Source organism: Periophthalmus magnuspinnatus, chromosome 14 (assembly GCF_009829125.3).
Source record: "Periophthalmus magnuspinnatus isolate fPerMag1 chromosome 14, fPerMag1.2.pri, whole genome shotgun sequence".
Lineage (NCBI taxonomy): Eukaryota > Metazoa > Chordata > Actinopteri > Gobiiformes > Gobiidae > Periophthalmus > Periophthalmus magnuspinnatus.
In genome coordinates, this window is record NC_047139.1 from 6,706,516 (window position 1) to 6,722,834 (window position 16,319).

The window sequence follows — 16,319 nt, forward strand, 5'->3', positions numbered from 1 at the left end:
CTCAACTTTGACCTCTGACCTGCCTTGATGACCTGCTTCTTTAACTAAATAGTATATTATTCCACATTGTCACAGACTTTTGCCCGTATTCTACCGTTTCCCGTTTCATTTTCACATTTCTAACATTCAAAACTGTGGCCTGGCAGCTGCGGCGACTCCCCGAACAAAACCTGCTTCGTCACTTTTTAATGTTCTGCACATCTCCTCAGTTTTCCGCCGTCATTCGCGCCAGTTTTGCCTCCGACCATAAATCAGACGCTGCCCACTGAAACGCACGTGTCCACTGACTAATGCGTCCTCATCAGCGGGCGGTCGGGCTGTTTATACAAAGCAGAAGTCGTGAAGGAGAACGAAGGACCTCGAGCACGTTTCGCTGTGGAGGTGTGGAGAGGAGCTGTCAGAAGGAGAGCGAACGAGCCCTGAAAACCATGCCAAAACCAGACCCAAAACCAGGACTGAAGACTTGGATTTAGACTCGATTCCCACAGCGGCCACCCAGACTGTACATCGTTTTATCTGCGATGTTTTGGGGCTATTGAAGTAATGGAAAAACGAGACAAAGAAAACACGCAAAGACAAGCTCATGGTGCCACTGTCAGTTATTGGAGCGGGACGGTAAATCAAAGATGGCAGCGGTAATCTCCTACGGAAAGTTTCAGGGATCTAAATCAGGAATTGCGCAGAAGACGGTTGTAAATGTTCACTGTAACTGGAGTTGATGGTGGATTTCAAGGCGGTGACATCATACTTAAGGACATGTGTTTTGCGCCGTTCTGATAAGTTGCAGGGCGTCGAGACATTTCGAGTTGGAATTGGTCGAATGTTTTCACGGCAAACTTTCCGGATTTCTGGATTTGAAAGTTGGAAAATTGATTGGTTGGCTTGTACGGTGTTACTCAAACGTTTTATTCTATCCAGATTCGAATAGTTTGGAACGAAACATATTGAAAGTGATACGCCTTTGCCGATTTCATCATTTTACAAACCTCGTATTTGTCCAGGAAGGAAAAAGAAAAGATGATCCATTTTAAAAGACATTTTGTTGGATGAGAAATATTAGGAAGCAACTGCCAGGGAAAGACCATTTATGTATAATTTTTTGATACAATTTTGGAAAACCATGCGTCTGTGATTGTTGTTTCTCGGTTATGGTTCAACGTGAGAGAGAGAAAGGACTGAGTGGGCGGGGCTAACAGTCATTTCTGTCGTTCTGTCATTAATTCATGCTCTTTACTCATGGTTCAAAATTGAATACTGGCCGTTTCAATTTACTTTTTTTGGTTATTGACGTGTATTTTTTATTGTAACCTTTACTTTACCAGAAAAGTTGAGATTACCGCATTTTCCGGAATATAAATCGCACTGGAGTATAAGTCGCACCAGCCTAAAAAATGCATAGTAATGAAAAAAAAGCTTATACTCAGATGTGATTTATATGTGAAAAAAAATGCCGAATAATGAAGAAAAAAACGTATATTTCACATATAAATCACATCAGAGTAGAAGTCGCTCTGGAGTATAAGTCGCTCCAGCCAAAAAAATGCAGAATAATGAAGAAAAAAACGTATATTTCACATATAAATCACATCAGAGTAGAAGTCGCTCTGGAGTATAAGTCGCACCAGCCAAAAAAATGCATAATAATGAAAAAAAAGCTTATACTCAGATGTGATTTATATGTGAAAAAAATGCAGAATAATGAAGAAAAAAACGTATATTTCACATATAAATCGCAAGTCTAAGTATACAGTACGAGCACACTTCCTGCTAAGTCTGAGTATAAGTCGCACCCATGGCCAAACTATGAAAAAAAGTGCGACTTATACTCCGAAAAAAATCCGGTATTTACATTTCAAGGGACTCCTGGCCAAGAAAGGAGCTCAGATTAAACAACACATCGACGTACATTTAGACAATCATAAAAACGAGTTAGTTTGTCATGGTTTTACTTTGAGCGGGCTAGCTAGCAAGCGGGTAGACAGGTGAGGAGACTGGCAAGTAGCTGGACACGGGAGAAAGCAACGGTCGTACAAAAAAATCTGTAAAACGCTAACTTCTTTCATGGCGCCAAACGCATTTACTAACTGGAGAAGTATCAGCGACAACCTGGCGAGGGGCGGATGAAAAACTAGGCGTCAGATCAGGTGAGCCGACGCCCAGGTGGGAGGAGACACGGACAAAACACAAAAGGGAGGCGGAGACAACAGGGAAAAACGGCAGAAGGAAGGATCCTGACGTAGTTAAACAGTTCCAAACCATAGATCTTATTTCCAAACCTTTTAGCATTAATTTGAAAGTGAAGATTAGGTGTAACCATTTCTAAATTCGCCATCTTGAGTTATTTATCTGTAAACTTGTGCGAGTAACTACTGTCAAACGTGAGTGAATCCTGAACAGAGGTGGGTAGTTGCATTATACTTTTACTCCTACTTAACATTTTCATTGAAGTAACAGTACTCTTACTCGAGTAAAAGTCGTGGTTACCCTTCCCGCTGTCTGTAAGTTTACAAGAGACAAAAACCTTATGTTGACGATATGAAATGATTTGAACATTTGTGTTTCTTGGAGCGCTCCTTCAGATATATTTTGTGTTTTTTTCTGTTGGGTTTTTTGCCGTATTTGTGTCTGTCCTTTGAAAACACCAGATTTTGTGCAGTATTTAATGTTTTGATCATTTCTTGAACCACTGTGTTGTACTTCTTCTTGAGTAATATTATTTTGAAGTAACGTTACTCTTAACCTTTGTGTCGTCCTGGGGTAATTTATGACTCCAAAAAATAACTCACTCACAGCAGAACTTGGACATTTCTTTATCAAATGGGTTGAAAATTGGGCCACTTGGAAAAAAAATGTTGATTGTATCATAAGAACTGTCTGAAAAACGTTAAAAAAGTTACGTTAAAGTTCAATTTGACCCCAATTTGTTTCTCTTATAACTCAGATAACTTAATTTCCATCACTGTACTGTGTTTGTCAAGTACAGTGGTGGAAATTAAGAGTTGCAGGAGATTTTGAGGTCCAAAAATACACGATCTTTACTAAAATACGGCCTACTAACCAAAATAAAAAAATAAAAAAATACATTTGGTAATATATATATATAAAAAAAAGTATGTTATTTTATGGCTGAATTAAAAGAAAAATAAATTGGGGTCAAATTGAGCCCAGAGGAACTTCAACGTAACTCTACTGGGAGGAAAACACAAGGGTGACGTGCAATTTTTGGCTACTCTACTACTTTACTTACTTCTACTTTCCATGTTTGAACCTCTGTACCTCACTCCTCTTCGTCCCCCCCTGTCTTTCGGAGGGGGAAGCGCGATCATTTCTGCGACTGTCAGTTTCTTCCACATCCGACTCCCGCTCACAAGCGAAAACGCAGCCCGGTGTCACGGCTGAACGGAATATTCGCATGCCCAGTTATGTCCCGCCTGTCTGCTCCTCTCAAACTCCCGTCCTCCCCCCCGACTGCACCCGTCTTTTCACGAGACTCTTCTTTGCCTCTGTTCTGCTCATTTTCCTCCTGCTCTGTCTGTCTGTCTTCATTTGCGGTGTTCGCCAGAAGGGACAGTGCCATCCAGCTTCACATGACCGGCCGCGTAACGTTCTCCAGCTGCGTTTGATTGGACCAAGTCTTTACGTGACGGCGTCCTTGTGTTTCAGTTATACATTTATACACAAACATGCTTACATTCTGTCTAACGCAATGTTTTACTTTTACTCATGACCTGACATAGCTGAGCGCTTACTGTAGTAAAAGAAAAATGTCAGCTCTGTCAAATCTGTCAGCTGGATAAGAAGTTGTAGGAGTGAAGATGTTTCGTTTCGTTTCGTTTCGCTGCTCATCCAAGCCGCTTCTTCAGTTCTGTTCCGATTACGCAAGGCAAGTTTATCTGTATAACATAATTCATGCACAAAGTAATTCAAAGCGCTTTACAGAATAAGAAAGACATTAAAATCACACAAATCAAAACACAAATAATCATCATAAAATTAACATTAAAAGAGAAGAGGCAGGACACATGTGTGAAGTACTTCCTGGTTCTAGCCCTGAGCCACAGGACACATGTGTGAAGTACTTCCTGGTTCTAGTCAGTGTTCTGGATGTTCTGTTCTGTCTTGAGGCTCGTTTGGAGAGGCCAGTGATCAGGACGTGACAGTCGTCTAATCTACTGGACACAAATGCAGGATAAGTCTCTCTAAGTCTGGTTTAGACAGTTTACCTTTGATTTTTGCAATGTTTTTAGATCACATGTGTCAAACTCAAGGCCCATGGGCCAAATTCGGCCCACCACGTCATTTTATGTGGCCCGCGACAAAGTAAATTAAAACGTATGACTGTCTTAAAATATCAGTTTATCAGGAGATACACAGTTAAATGGCCATTTTTTCATGTCTATGCAAAAGTGACATTTATCTTAGTTACATCTGGCCCTTTGAGAGCGACCATTTTGTTGATGTGGCCCTCGGTGAAAATGAGTTTGACGTCGCTGTTTTAAATGGTAAAAAGCTGCAGATGTTACTGATTTGACGTGGCTGTTAAAGTTGAAGTCTGAGTCCATTATTACCTGTAGATTTCAAGCCTGATTTGATGGTTTTAGAGAGAGAAACTGGAGGTGACTGCTGACACTTTCAAATAAGCGTAAAAATGGTAGCTTTAAGTCTTTTCTCATGTCCTGTAAACCTTTATGCAGACCATTTTAAGGACTACTCTTAGCGCCTCATGTATTATTGAAGAAACCCTTTCACCTTTTTACCGCTTCAATAAGTTACCACGGCTGAAGTTTAATGGAAGATTTTTTTAATTTTTTTGTACTATTCGCTCACATACACTCACAAAGATGAGCATTTATCATCACAAAGCACCAAAACTGGAACTAGGGTTGTCTAAAAATCATTATCTGGATTACAATTAATAAAGAAATGAGAACATGAGTGTCATTTTAGAAGGTACAGATACAAAAAAAATTCTAAAAAAACAAAAAACGAGAACTTTCTTGGATGTTTTTTGAAATGTTTTCATCTTTTTCTGAATCATTTTGAGACCTGTATCACCCAAACTTCACTCTTGTGAGCTTTTAGTCACGTTATAATGTTGTTATCTCATCAAAAACATACCTGGATTCACACGTTTGAGTAATCTCCAAAGTTCAAAATGCTCCGTTCCACCTTGTGATGTCATGCAGTGTTAGTTTTCAAGTTAACAGCTACGTTTTACCTTTTAGTTCAGCAGAAATCAGCAATTCCAGGGCTGAAATGATCCAAATGATTCTAGAAATGAAGGTGTACGGAGTTTAAAAACACAGTGGAGCACTTCCTGTATCACCACATGACATCACAAGGTGGAGGAAGCAACATTATAACATAGATCAGAACGAAATCTGTATTGAATATCAAGCTATTTCCTGTTGAATATTTTGCGACACCATTATTTTTTTTACCTTTCAGCGTGTAGACGTATAAATTACTGGGTTTTCTTGTCACTACCACAAGCTGAAAACGATCAAAAATATGGAAAAATATCTTCATAAACATTGGATATTTTGGCACGTTTCGCTCTAAACGTTCCTTTAACACTAATCCCGTTTTTCCTCTGTGTCTTCCAGGTTTGTCTACGGCCAAGAGGAAATTCGCTGACTCCCTGAACGAGTTTAAGTTTCAGTGTATCGGCGATGCGGAGACGGACGACGAGATGTGTATAGGTAACACAACACTGCCTCCGTTCTGGGGAGGGGCGGGGCGGAAATCGCTCTGATCTGGGGTCGGAAATAGAACAAATTCATCAGCAGGAAACGGTGGGATATTTATGGCCCGGGCGATCAAAGACGTCTTCTATTTTAAGGGATTGTGTTCCTCTCTTTCATTCTGCAATATCACACGTTATTCAGCATTAAAAGTCTGATTTTTCTTATTAAAATATGTTTGTTAATAAGATAATTTGACAAACTAGCTTCTTTTTAAAGTGATCTCTACACTATTGATCTTATTAGGCCCGCCCACTTTTGCCGTAATAATAATCAGGACCAAACTGCTCTTTCTTTTTTGCGGTAATTCCGGTTAAACGTGAATCCGAATTTGGGAAAAGCAACTTCCAGAATAAACCAAACGCTGAAGATTCTGTGTAGTTTGTCAAATATACAACAGTTAAGTGCGTCTCTGATCTGAAGTGGTACTTGAATACTGCAGTTTTGTTGAAGGATTGTTCCTGTTTTCTCTTTTATCGTGTGTGACTTATGATTATTTTACTGTGTGACTCAAACTTTAGCTTTATGTAATAGTTCCAAACGTTGCTGTGAACGGACTTGCCCAACATTTTATCAGTGTTTTGGTCCACGTCTGTGTCTCTGCCTGACTCTGTTTACTCCACACTCCCCTCTATCTCTCTCTCGTTCACAGTCTCTCTCTCCCTTTCTCTCTCTCTCTCTCTTGCTCTCTGTCTCATGCTCTCTCTCTTTCTGTTGCTTTCTCTCTCATCTCTCTTGCTCTCTGTCTCATGCTCTCTCTTTCTCTCTCTCTTGCTCTCTGTCTCATGCTCTCTCTTTCTCTCTCTCTTGCTCTCTGTCTCATGCTCTCTCTTTCTCTCTCTCTTGCTCTCTGTCTCATGCTCTCTCTCTTTCTCTGTCTCTTGCTCTCTCTCTCTCTTGCTCTCTGTCTCATGCTCTCTCTTTCTCTCTCTCTTGCTCTCTGTCTCATGCTCTCTCTCTTTCTCTGTCTCTTGCTCTCTCTCTCTCTTGCTCTCTGTCTCATGCTCTCTCTTTCTGTTGCTCTCTCTTTCCCTCTCTCTTGCTCTCTGTCTCATGCTCTCTCTCTTTCTCTGTCTCTTGCTCTCTCTCTTGCTCTCTTTCTCTCACTCGTCCTGTACAAGTGTTATGTATTAATATTTCTTTATGTAATAGTTTCTGATGTAAACTTGTTGTGAATGGACTTGCCCAACATTTTATCAATGTTTTAGTCTCTGCCTGACTCTGAATCTCATCTGTTTACTCCCCACTCTCCTCTCTCTCCTTTTTTTCTTTCTCTCTCTCTTTCTCTCTGTCTCTATCCTTCTCTCTCTCCTTTTCCCTCTCTCACGCTCTCTTTTCCTCTCTGTGTCTCTCCTCTTTTCTCCCTTTTTGTCTCATTCTTCTCCCTCTCTCCGCTCTGTCTCTCACTCTACCCCCTCCCTCCTCTCACGCTCTGTCTCTCTCCTTTTCTCTCTCTCTTTAGCTCTGACCTCACTCACTTTATCCCTTCCCTTCTCTCTCTCTCCTTTTATCTCTCATTCTTTCTCTCTCTCTCTCTCCTTTTTTCTCTTTTTTCCTCTCTCCCATTCTGTCTCTCTCCTTTTCTCTCTCTTTCTCTCACTCTCTCTACCCCATCCCTCCTCTTTCTTTCTCTTTGTCTCTCTTTTTCTCTCTTTCTCTCACTCTCTCATACTCTCTCTCTTTCTGACCCCCCATCCCTCCTCTTTCTTTCTCTCCCTGTTTTTCTCCTTTTCTCTCTCTTTCTCTCACTCTCTCTACCCCATCCCCCCTCTTTCTTTCTTTCTTTCTTTGTCTCTTTTTCTCTTTCTCTCACTCATACTCTCTCTCTGACCCCCCTCCCTCCTCTCTCTTTCTCCCACTCTCTCTACCCCATCCCTCTTTCTTTCTTTCTTTCTTTGTCTCTCTCGTTTTCTCTTTCTCTCACTCTCTCATTCTCGCTAACCCTTCTCCCTCCTCTTTCTCTCTCTCTGCTTCTATCTTTCCCTCTCTCTTTCTCTGTCTCTCCCCTCTTCTCGCTCTCTCTCTCTCTCTGAGACCCACCCTGTCCTGTGTTTCTCTCTCTCTCATGTCCGTCCTTCTTCTTCACCTTCTCTCTACTGGACTCTTTCCCTCTCTCTTTCTCTGTCTCTCCCCTCTTCTCCCTCTTTCTCTCCCCCTCTCTCCCTCTCTCTCTCTCAGACCCACCCTGTCCTGTGTTTCTCTCTTTCTCATGTCTGTCCTTCTTCTTCACCTTCTCTCTGCTGGACTCTTTCCCTCTCTCTTTCTCTGTCTCTCTCCTCTTCTCCCCCTCTCACTCTCTCTCTCTCAGACCCACCCTGTCCTGTGTTTCTCTCCCTCTCATGTCCGTCCTTCTTCTTCACCTTCTCTCTGCTTGACTCTTTCCCTCTCTCTTTCTCTGTCTCCCTCCTCTTCTCCCTCTCTCTCTCTCTCTCTCTCTCTCTCTCCCCCTCTCACTCGCTCTCTCTCTCAGACCCACCCTGTCCTGTGTTTCTCTCTCTCTCTCATCTCTTCTTCTTCACCTTCTCTCTGCTGGACTCTTTCCCTCTCTCTTTGCTCTTGAGTTTATTCATAGACACATTTGATTAAAGCTGAAATCTGAGTGACATTGTACAACTTGAGGCACTTGTCTGTCTGTTTCAGCCAAATCGCTCCAGGAGTTTGCAGCTGTGCTTCAGAACCTGGAGGACGAGAGAACACGGATGGTAAGACATTATACGATACATGTTTTTACTTTCTTATAAAATGAAGTACTTCTGTTTTTCATGTTTTTTTTATTGTTTGCAGTTGTCCAAAGTTAATCCGAGCATCCTAATTATTCACCTTGATGAGTTTATAAGCACTTCTCGCAACTTTTAAAAGCCAGTACGGTGCGGCGCTAACAACGACTAGCATGCTAACAGTGCATTTTCTCATTATGGGACGATAAAATGCGTTATACTTGATCTAAACAAGTGCGTGTACAATAGATCTGTACTATGGCAAGACAAATTTTGCGCATTTACGTCGAACAATAGTCGGGACGAAGGTTTGTAACTAGGTCTACTTAATAAAAAAAATAAAATATAATAAATAAAAAAAATTTAAGAAAAAACATTATAAAAACAACAATTATTTATACTGTTAAAAGTTTTTATACATTCCCAAAAGAAATGAAAAAACTGCTATTATTTTTCGCACGTTACACATTTTTGAACAGTATCTCACCTACATTTCGTGCATTAACTTGTCTTTTTTTTCTTTTCTCTGCAGATTGAAAATGCAAACGACGTATTGATCATGCCTTTGGAGCGCTTCAGGAAGGAGCAGATCAGTGCGGCCAAGGTACAGACTACGTCCCGGTGACAGAGATGGGTCCGCACGCGCACACACACACACACACACACACACACTGGGCCATCACCGCTCACATTATGTAAACCTCCATACAGGGTCTGTGGGCTCTAATAATGGAGCCTATAGGAGCAGTGGTCAGATCTTTGACAAACACATTATCCCACACACACAACACACACACAACACACACACACACACAACACACACACAACAACACACACAACAGACGACTGCAGCACCAACATCACAGAGACAACAGTCGAGAGGAGGCTGTCGCTCAGGGATCGTGTTTGTGCTGCTTTTACTGTAAATGGGGCTTATTATTCTTATGTAGAGAAATGATTTTGTAACTAAAACAAAACAACTACAAAAAGTACTTTGCTTATCAAAAAAAAAACAACAAGAACAGCAACAACAATAACACGAACAACAGCAACAACAACAACAATAACACGAACAGCAACAACAATAACACGAACAACAGCAACGACAATAACACGAACAACAGCAACAACAATAACACGAACAACAGCAACGACAATGACACGAACAGCAGCAACAACAATAACACGAACAACAGCAACGACAATGACACGAACAGCAGCAACAACAATAACACGAACAACAGCAACAACAATAACACGAACAACAGCAACAACAATAACACGAACAGCAGCAACAACAATAACACGAACAACAGCAACAACAATAACACGAACAACAGCAACGACAATAACACGAACAACAGCAACGACAATAACACGAACAACAGCAACGACAATAACACGAACAACAGCAACGACAATAACACGAACAACAACAACAAGAAACGACACCAACAACAACAGCAACAATAACACCGACGACACAAACAACAAAACACCACCACCATAACCACCAACAACAACAACTTCAGCACCAACAACAGCACAACCACCGACTCCAGCACCGACAACACCAGCACCAACAGCACCACCAACACCACCAACACCACCAACAACTCCAGCACCAAGAACAACAACAACAAGGCCACAACCACCATTAACAACACCACCAACTCCAGCACCAACAACACCGACACCTCCAACTCCAGCACCAACAACACCAACACCACCAGCTCCAACACCACAACCACCAACAACACCAACTTCAGCACCAACAGCACCACCAACACCAACAACTCCAGCACCAAGAACAAAATCAAGGCCACAACCACCATTAACAACAACACCAACTCCAGCACGAACAACACCGACACCTCCAAGGCAAGGCAAGTTTATTTGTACAGCACAATTCGTACACAATATAATTCAAAGTGCTTTACAGAATAAGAAAGACTTTAAAATCACACAAATCAAAACATAAATAATCACCCAATCTGCAACTCTCTCACCCACTCGTTTGCACTTTTAAAAACTCTCTCTCTCACTCTTTAAACACTGTCTTGATCAGTTTAAGAACTTTCCCATTACTTTACAAAACTTTCCTGTCACTTCTCAAATACTTTCCTGTCACTTTACTTTGTCTAATAAAAGTCCATCAGTCCATGTTTCTTTTGTCATCATAAAATTACCATTAAAGGAGAAGAGGCAGAATAAAAACCTTTCAGTCGTATGCACAGATAAACAGAACTGTTTTGAGCCTGGACACCAACACCAACTCCACCAGCTCCAACACCACAACCACCACTGACAACACCAGCACCAACAACACCAATAACAATAACATCAACTCCACCACCAACAACACCAACTCAATCACCAACAACAACACAGCTGCCAGTCTGCACCTCCAGCCCCTTCAACCACCACCACCCCTCACGCACACACCACAATCATAGTAGGCAAGGTGGGTGAAGTGTGTTGCCTAAAGACACAACGACAGAGCTCTAAGTAAAAATCTTTGCTTTTATACACATTTTTAGTTTGTCCCTAGTGGGGCCTGGTACACACAGGTTAAATCCTGCTGTATGACTCTACACACATTTCTCTGTTCATTTATTTACATTTTTAGACTTGTACGCTCAGTTTTACTCTACAACCGACTCATTTTATCAACTAAAACTGCTGATATGGAGCTATTCATACTCACACGGTCCACTACACGAGTTGAGAGTTGAGAAAATATTTTTGCTTTGAGGTCTACTTTGATTAATGGGACATAAATTTGTAAGATAAATAAACCGTCTGTCAAAGTGAAACTAGTCCAGCTAATAACTCAAATCGAGCTGATATTTACCATTTAAGACATTCTATATGATGCTACATAAACGGCCCTGATGTAGTATATTTAATATGACTTCTCCATCATATTATATTTACTGTGAGTGTTATTTGTAGAGCAGTGTGCATATGCAGGGTGTCTTTTGACCTCAATAGGAGATTACTGGTGTGTAATCCTCAGGCTCGGCTGGTGGTCTCCTCAGGACAAACTGGGGCTGTTTTAATGCTTTAGTGAGCAGCAGTCGACTTTTATCTCTCGAAAACCGACCTCGAAGAAGATAATGGCCCGTACACTACACGGTACGCCCAAAATCAGGACCTTCAAGTACATTTAATGAGCAGAAACGAATTTTATAAGCCTATCACGATGAGAAAAAAAGTGCGATATCGTTGAAGTAAATACAGACGATGAACGGTAATATTGAAACCAAAGCCTTAACGCAGATTTACGCCACAAAAACGGCTCTAAATGTGCAGTATAGTTTAAAAATATGACGTTATGAAGTGGTTTGTTTGTGTCTGTGATGAGCATAGACTGTATATAGCGTCGATTTTGGAGCCGAGTTCGATATTTGTAGTTCAGACTCCAACCAAAGGGCCAATCTGGAACGAAACCTGCACTTTTATTTATTTTTTAATATTATTTTTGTCGAATTTTTTGCTTTGTACGAATAAAACTAAAAACAAACACACCAAAATCAGCAAATGAATAAAATAATAATGGAATGAATCGTATCGAATGCAGCCGTTACAAGATGCAAACAACAATCACCAGTTACTGTTAGTATTACACCGCGATCCTTTTAATTTTCAGACACTACAGAACATTTTCCATTTTTTTTTTTAAAAGACTGGACTCACCACTGAGGCGATATCTTAACCGTTCTAAAGTCACCGTCTCAGATATTAAATTCTTCCACATTTTGGACAGAGGGGGCATCATTACCAACCCATTTTATAGTTTTTCTACCCAGCATCAGGAGGAATTGTATGACGTCTTTGTGAGCTTCAAATCTACAGGTATAAACCCCAGAAGAGACAGGGTCCGCCCCACTACAGAGCCGACCTGTCCGCACACGACGTCCCAGAACGAAGACGATCTTACACTTCCATAAACAATGAAATCTGGTTACATTTGGAGACATTTCTGGACTGTACTTGCTATATACGCAGGGAGAGGTATAAACATTGTGTAAGATATTGTTTATGTCGACTAGATATTGATATTTTGGATGGCAATAACACAATGTCCTCCCATGTTTTGAAGCCCGCACAAAAAACAGCAGTTACAGAGAGAAAGCTGACGGTTTTTCAATGTAAAGTGAATTGGAGCCAGAGTCGAAGGAGCCAGAAGCGCGTCCGTGATCACTTCCTGTTTGGAACTAGCGTGTTAGCTATGTCCATTTATATATACAGTCTATGATCATGACCTTTAACCTTCATCGTAGCGCAGGAAAAACCCAAAATGTTCTTGTCCTCCACTGTTAATATTGACCCCCAAAAACATTTGTTCGATCTAACACGTACGAAACGATGCCTCCATGAAGATTTTATTGTGATGGGATTAGAATTTTAATACAGTTCATCAACAAATGTCACTGTCTGTAAACGTCTTTCTTTTTCTTTTTTTGGAAACTGTACTTCTAGGGCAAAACATACATATTTTTCCTCAAATCTATAGGTCAGTTTTAGCTCAGTTTTAGCTCAATTCTTACTTAGATGCTTTATAATGCCGTACACTATCTTTTTTTCTTTATTTATTCTTTATTTGTACAACTTTTCTCTTCGTCTTCGTGATATACTATTGCTTTGCTTGGAATTAAACTTGATTTTATTCAAATACAGGTGTTTTCATGGCTTGAAAACACTTTAAAAAAACATCCGCTCTTATTATGAACAAGCTCGCCGCTCCACAGATCAGCAAATTAGCCTGGAGGTGTCACTTTTCTCCCTTGAGATAGATCAGTTTAATACCGTACTGTGAAACGCCGCATGCAAAGCAATAATATCTGCGGAAAGCCCCATCGTTCACTTTTAAAAGATAATTAAATGTGTTTGTTAAGCCTGTCGATCAGAACATCACAAAGTCTGACCAATAGGACGATAGGATTCTTCTTTCTTCTTCTGTCTAGTTATTTGTTGGCTAAACATTACGTCCTTGTGGCGAATACTTGAAGTTTTAATGTTCATAATCCTCTTAAACCCTGGCCTGCTGTTGCTGTCATCAGTCGGGGGAATTATAGAGACGGGAGTATTAAACATGACTGATCATCTGCTCCACTAGAGGATCATTTTATTCTGACCCAGTGTCCTCCTGACTGTAATCCCAGTTTAACCCCATAAAACGGCGTCCTCTGCCACGAATTATCATGTAAAAGATGTAACGTAATCCCCACTTCAGGAAGTTGGGTCGTCCCGATACCAAAACTTCAAACTCGATTTAGATCACATGTGTCAAACTCAAGGCCCGGGGGACAAATGCGGCCCGCCACGTCATTTTATCTGGTCCTTCATTTTAAAATAAGTCTCTGCTGCTTTAATGTTTGCACTGACAATAAACTAATGAGACTTTCCCAGTAAGTGGAACTGAGGAATATTTGCAAGTAATCATCAAAAAATGTTCATGAAGAGGAAAATTGTCGGCGTGGAAGGAAGTTGGGAGGAAGAAAGGTGAAGGTGAAAACAAGTTTGTGCTTTGAGGAGAAAAACCTGTGTGTTTTTTGTGTTATGAGGCGGGGTCGGTACAATCTGCGTCAACATTTTGACACCAAACACGGAGCTAAGTGTGGAAAAGTGAGTCTGGAAGAAAAATAACAAATTGTCAAATAATTAAAAGGCTGTAAAAGTTCGCATTTGAAGCCGAGCTGAAGGTCTGTGAGGAGGTGTGTCCCGACCAGATACACACTTTTAAAAATGTCAGTTTATCACAGAAACCGTTATTTAACAAGTTAAAAAGTGGTTACATTACAATATGTACAATGAGCCTTGAATAGTCACGCTTTGCTACATGTTACAGGACAAATCTCTAATGCACATGTGTCAAACTCAAGGCCCGCGGGCTAAATATGGCCCTCCACATCATTTTAATCGGCCCTCGACAGGGTAAATTAAAAGGTATGATCTTAACATGTGAAATCTTAGTATCATAACAAAACTATATTTATGTACTACAAATGAGTATCTACTTTCCATTATTAGTTTCAATTGGGATGCAAGGATGGAAAAAAAAAACAACAGGATGTTATATGAGCTGTTGAATTGCGTGCGTGACATGTACTTAATAATTTATCGACAGTACAAAGGACGGGGAAATGTGTCGTCTTTTTATTACAAGCAAAAGTACTTTATAATAATACAGTTTGAGTTCAGTTTTCTGTCACAATAGCAACTGAAACGAAGAGTAATCATTATATCGTATAGGCACATCCTGCAAAACAAAGGCATTTATAACTGTTGCAACTCCACGAACTATAATTAAGCTCGATTTAAAATTAAACTTAATGAGCATTTATTTAAAGACGGGGTATTTTACTTCTATTGGGTATTAACTGTAACACGTAACATATTTAAATCACCATTTTATGTTTTATCGTTTTGAAAAAGCCATATTTGCTGAGTTTTTGTTGCTCTGAGACCTCCTTCCTTTGCTCTCTATGCTAACTCCCCCTTCAGAGCGCTATCACAACACAATCGCCGCGCATCCCGCTATCGTACCGGGTTTGTGAAGTCGTAGTGTACAGTTTTGTATCGTGTTTTTGTGTATTTACGTAGAATCGTCGCGCGGGAGCATGCGTGATGTCAGTTTGTGGGCGGAGCTTTGTACAGAACCGTACTGCTAACCGTAAAGAGGGTTCGAAACGAGCCTGGGAGAGATCGTTTTATTGCTCAGACATGCACGAATGATGTCTATAGCATCTTTAGGCATGTTTTTGGTGAGGGAACAATGTTATAACATGGTAAAAAGCTACAAAAAAGTTGATTTATGTATTTAATAATTTAATAATAGTAATAATATAAATGCGTTTGATTTTATATTGCACTGTTTTGGATGTTAATTGACTTTGCATTCGCTATTTGGCAGTAAGATAAATGTATAGCTACAGCTGCACAAAGGCTAAGTGGCAGAGATGTTTTATTTATTTACACCACAGAATCTCATTTTCAACATTAAATTGTAGTACTTTCGTTTATATTCCCTCTTGGTTTTATATTTGTGTCATCTTTCAGTCGTCTGTAGCCATTTTCTAGTCTAAGTGTCTTATATTTGTTCTGATAAAGCTCAAAATCACGCTAAAGCTGCTCCGAGAAGGTTCATTTCTATCCTTTTTCAGTATCGATACCTGCTCAAATGATATCGTTTAGTATCTGATTTGCAGTATTTTATTTTTTGCTTTAACATAGAGATAAAAAGCTGAAGGAATTTTTGTTTCACTGAAAGCAACAGTTTGTAAACAGGTCAATTAAGGAAGGAAATTGTAAAATGAAGTTAAGCCACAGAAAGTACTGATTTTTCAAGTCAACACTGCCCTCTGCTGGTAGAATGTGTCAGTGCAGGCCTTTCTTGTTTAAATATTTTCTATTTTATGATGATGCCAGTTCTGTATTAGCATTTTATGGTGTTTGAATTAGCATCATTAGCAAAATATTTGTTTGCACTTTATACAAAAACTATAGTATAATCAATAAACTAGATAGACACTGCGCAGAGATACATGTTTAAAAAGTAAAATTCTGCACATGCAACAACTCCAGCAGCATTATTATTTGAGAAAACCATGAAATATGAACTGATTAACTAATAAAATAATCCCGTGCGTTTCAGAACATGTTTATGGACGTCCAAACTACAGCTAAAACCGGATATTTGTACAATTCTATCATCGTAATAACTGTAAATGTTGTTTCGATAGCGATTAATTAGACAGTGGTGCAAATCTAAAACCAAATACCAAACACAGACACAAAATGTAACTACAGACAGTATTTCCAGGCCTGATCGTGAAGTTGTATTGAAAGGGTT

General features: G+C 40.1%; 1 protein-coding gene across 1 annotated transcript in view; it reads left to right on the forward strand.

Annotated features, from left to right (window-relative positions):
• The window catches only part of LOC117381905 (rho GTPase-activating protein 26-like), a 161,695-nt gene that overhangs the window by 70,814 nt on the left and 74,562 nt on the right, over nucleotides 1–16,319 (forward strand). Inside the window, exons 2-4 of the mRNA XM_033978956.2 lie at nucleotides 5,607–5,702; nucleotides 8,385–8,446; nucleotides 8,994–9,065. Of these exons, the coding sequence (XP_033834847.1) occupies nucleotides 5,607–5,702; nucleotides 8,385–8,446; nucleotides 8,994–9,065 (230 nt within the window). The remainder of the gene's footprint in view (nucleotides 1–5,606; nucleotides 5,703–8,384; nucleotides 8,447–8,993; nucleotides 9,066–16,319) is intronic.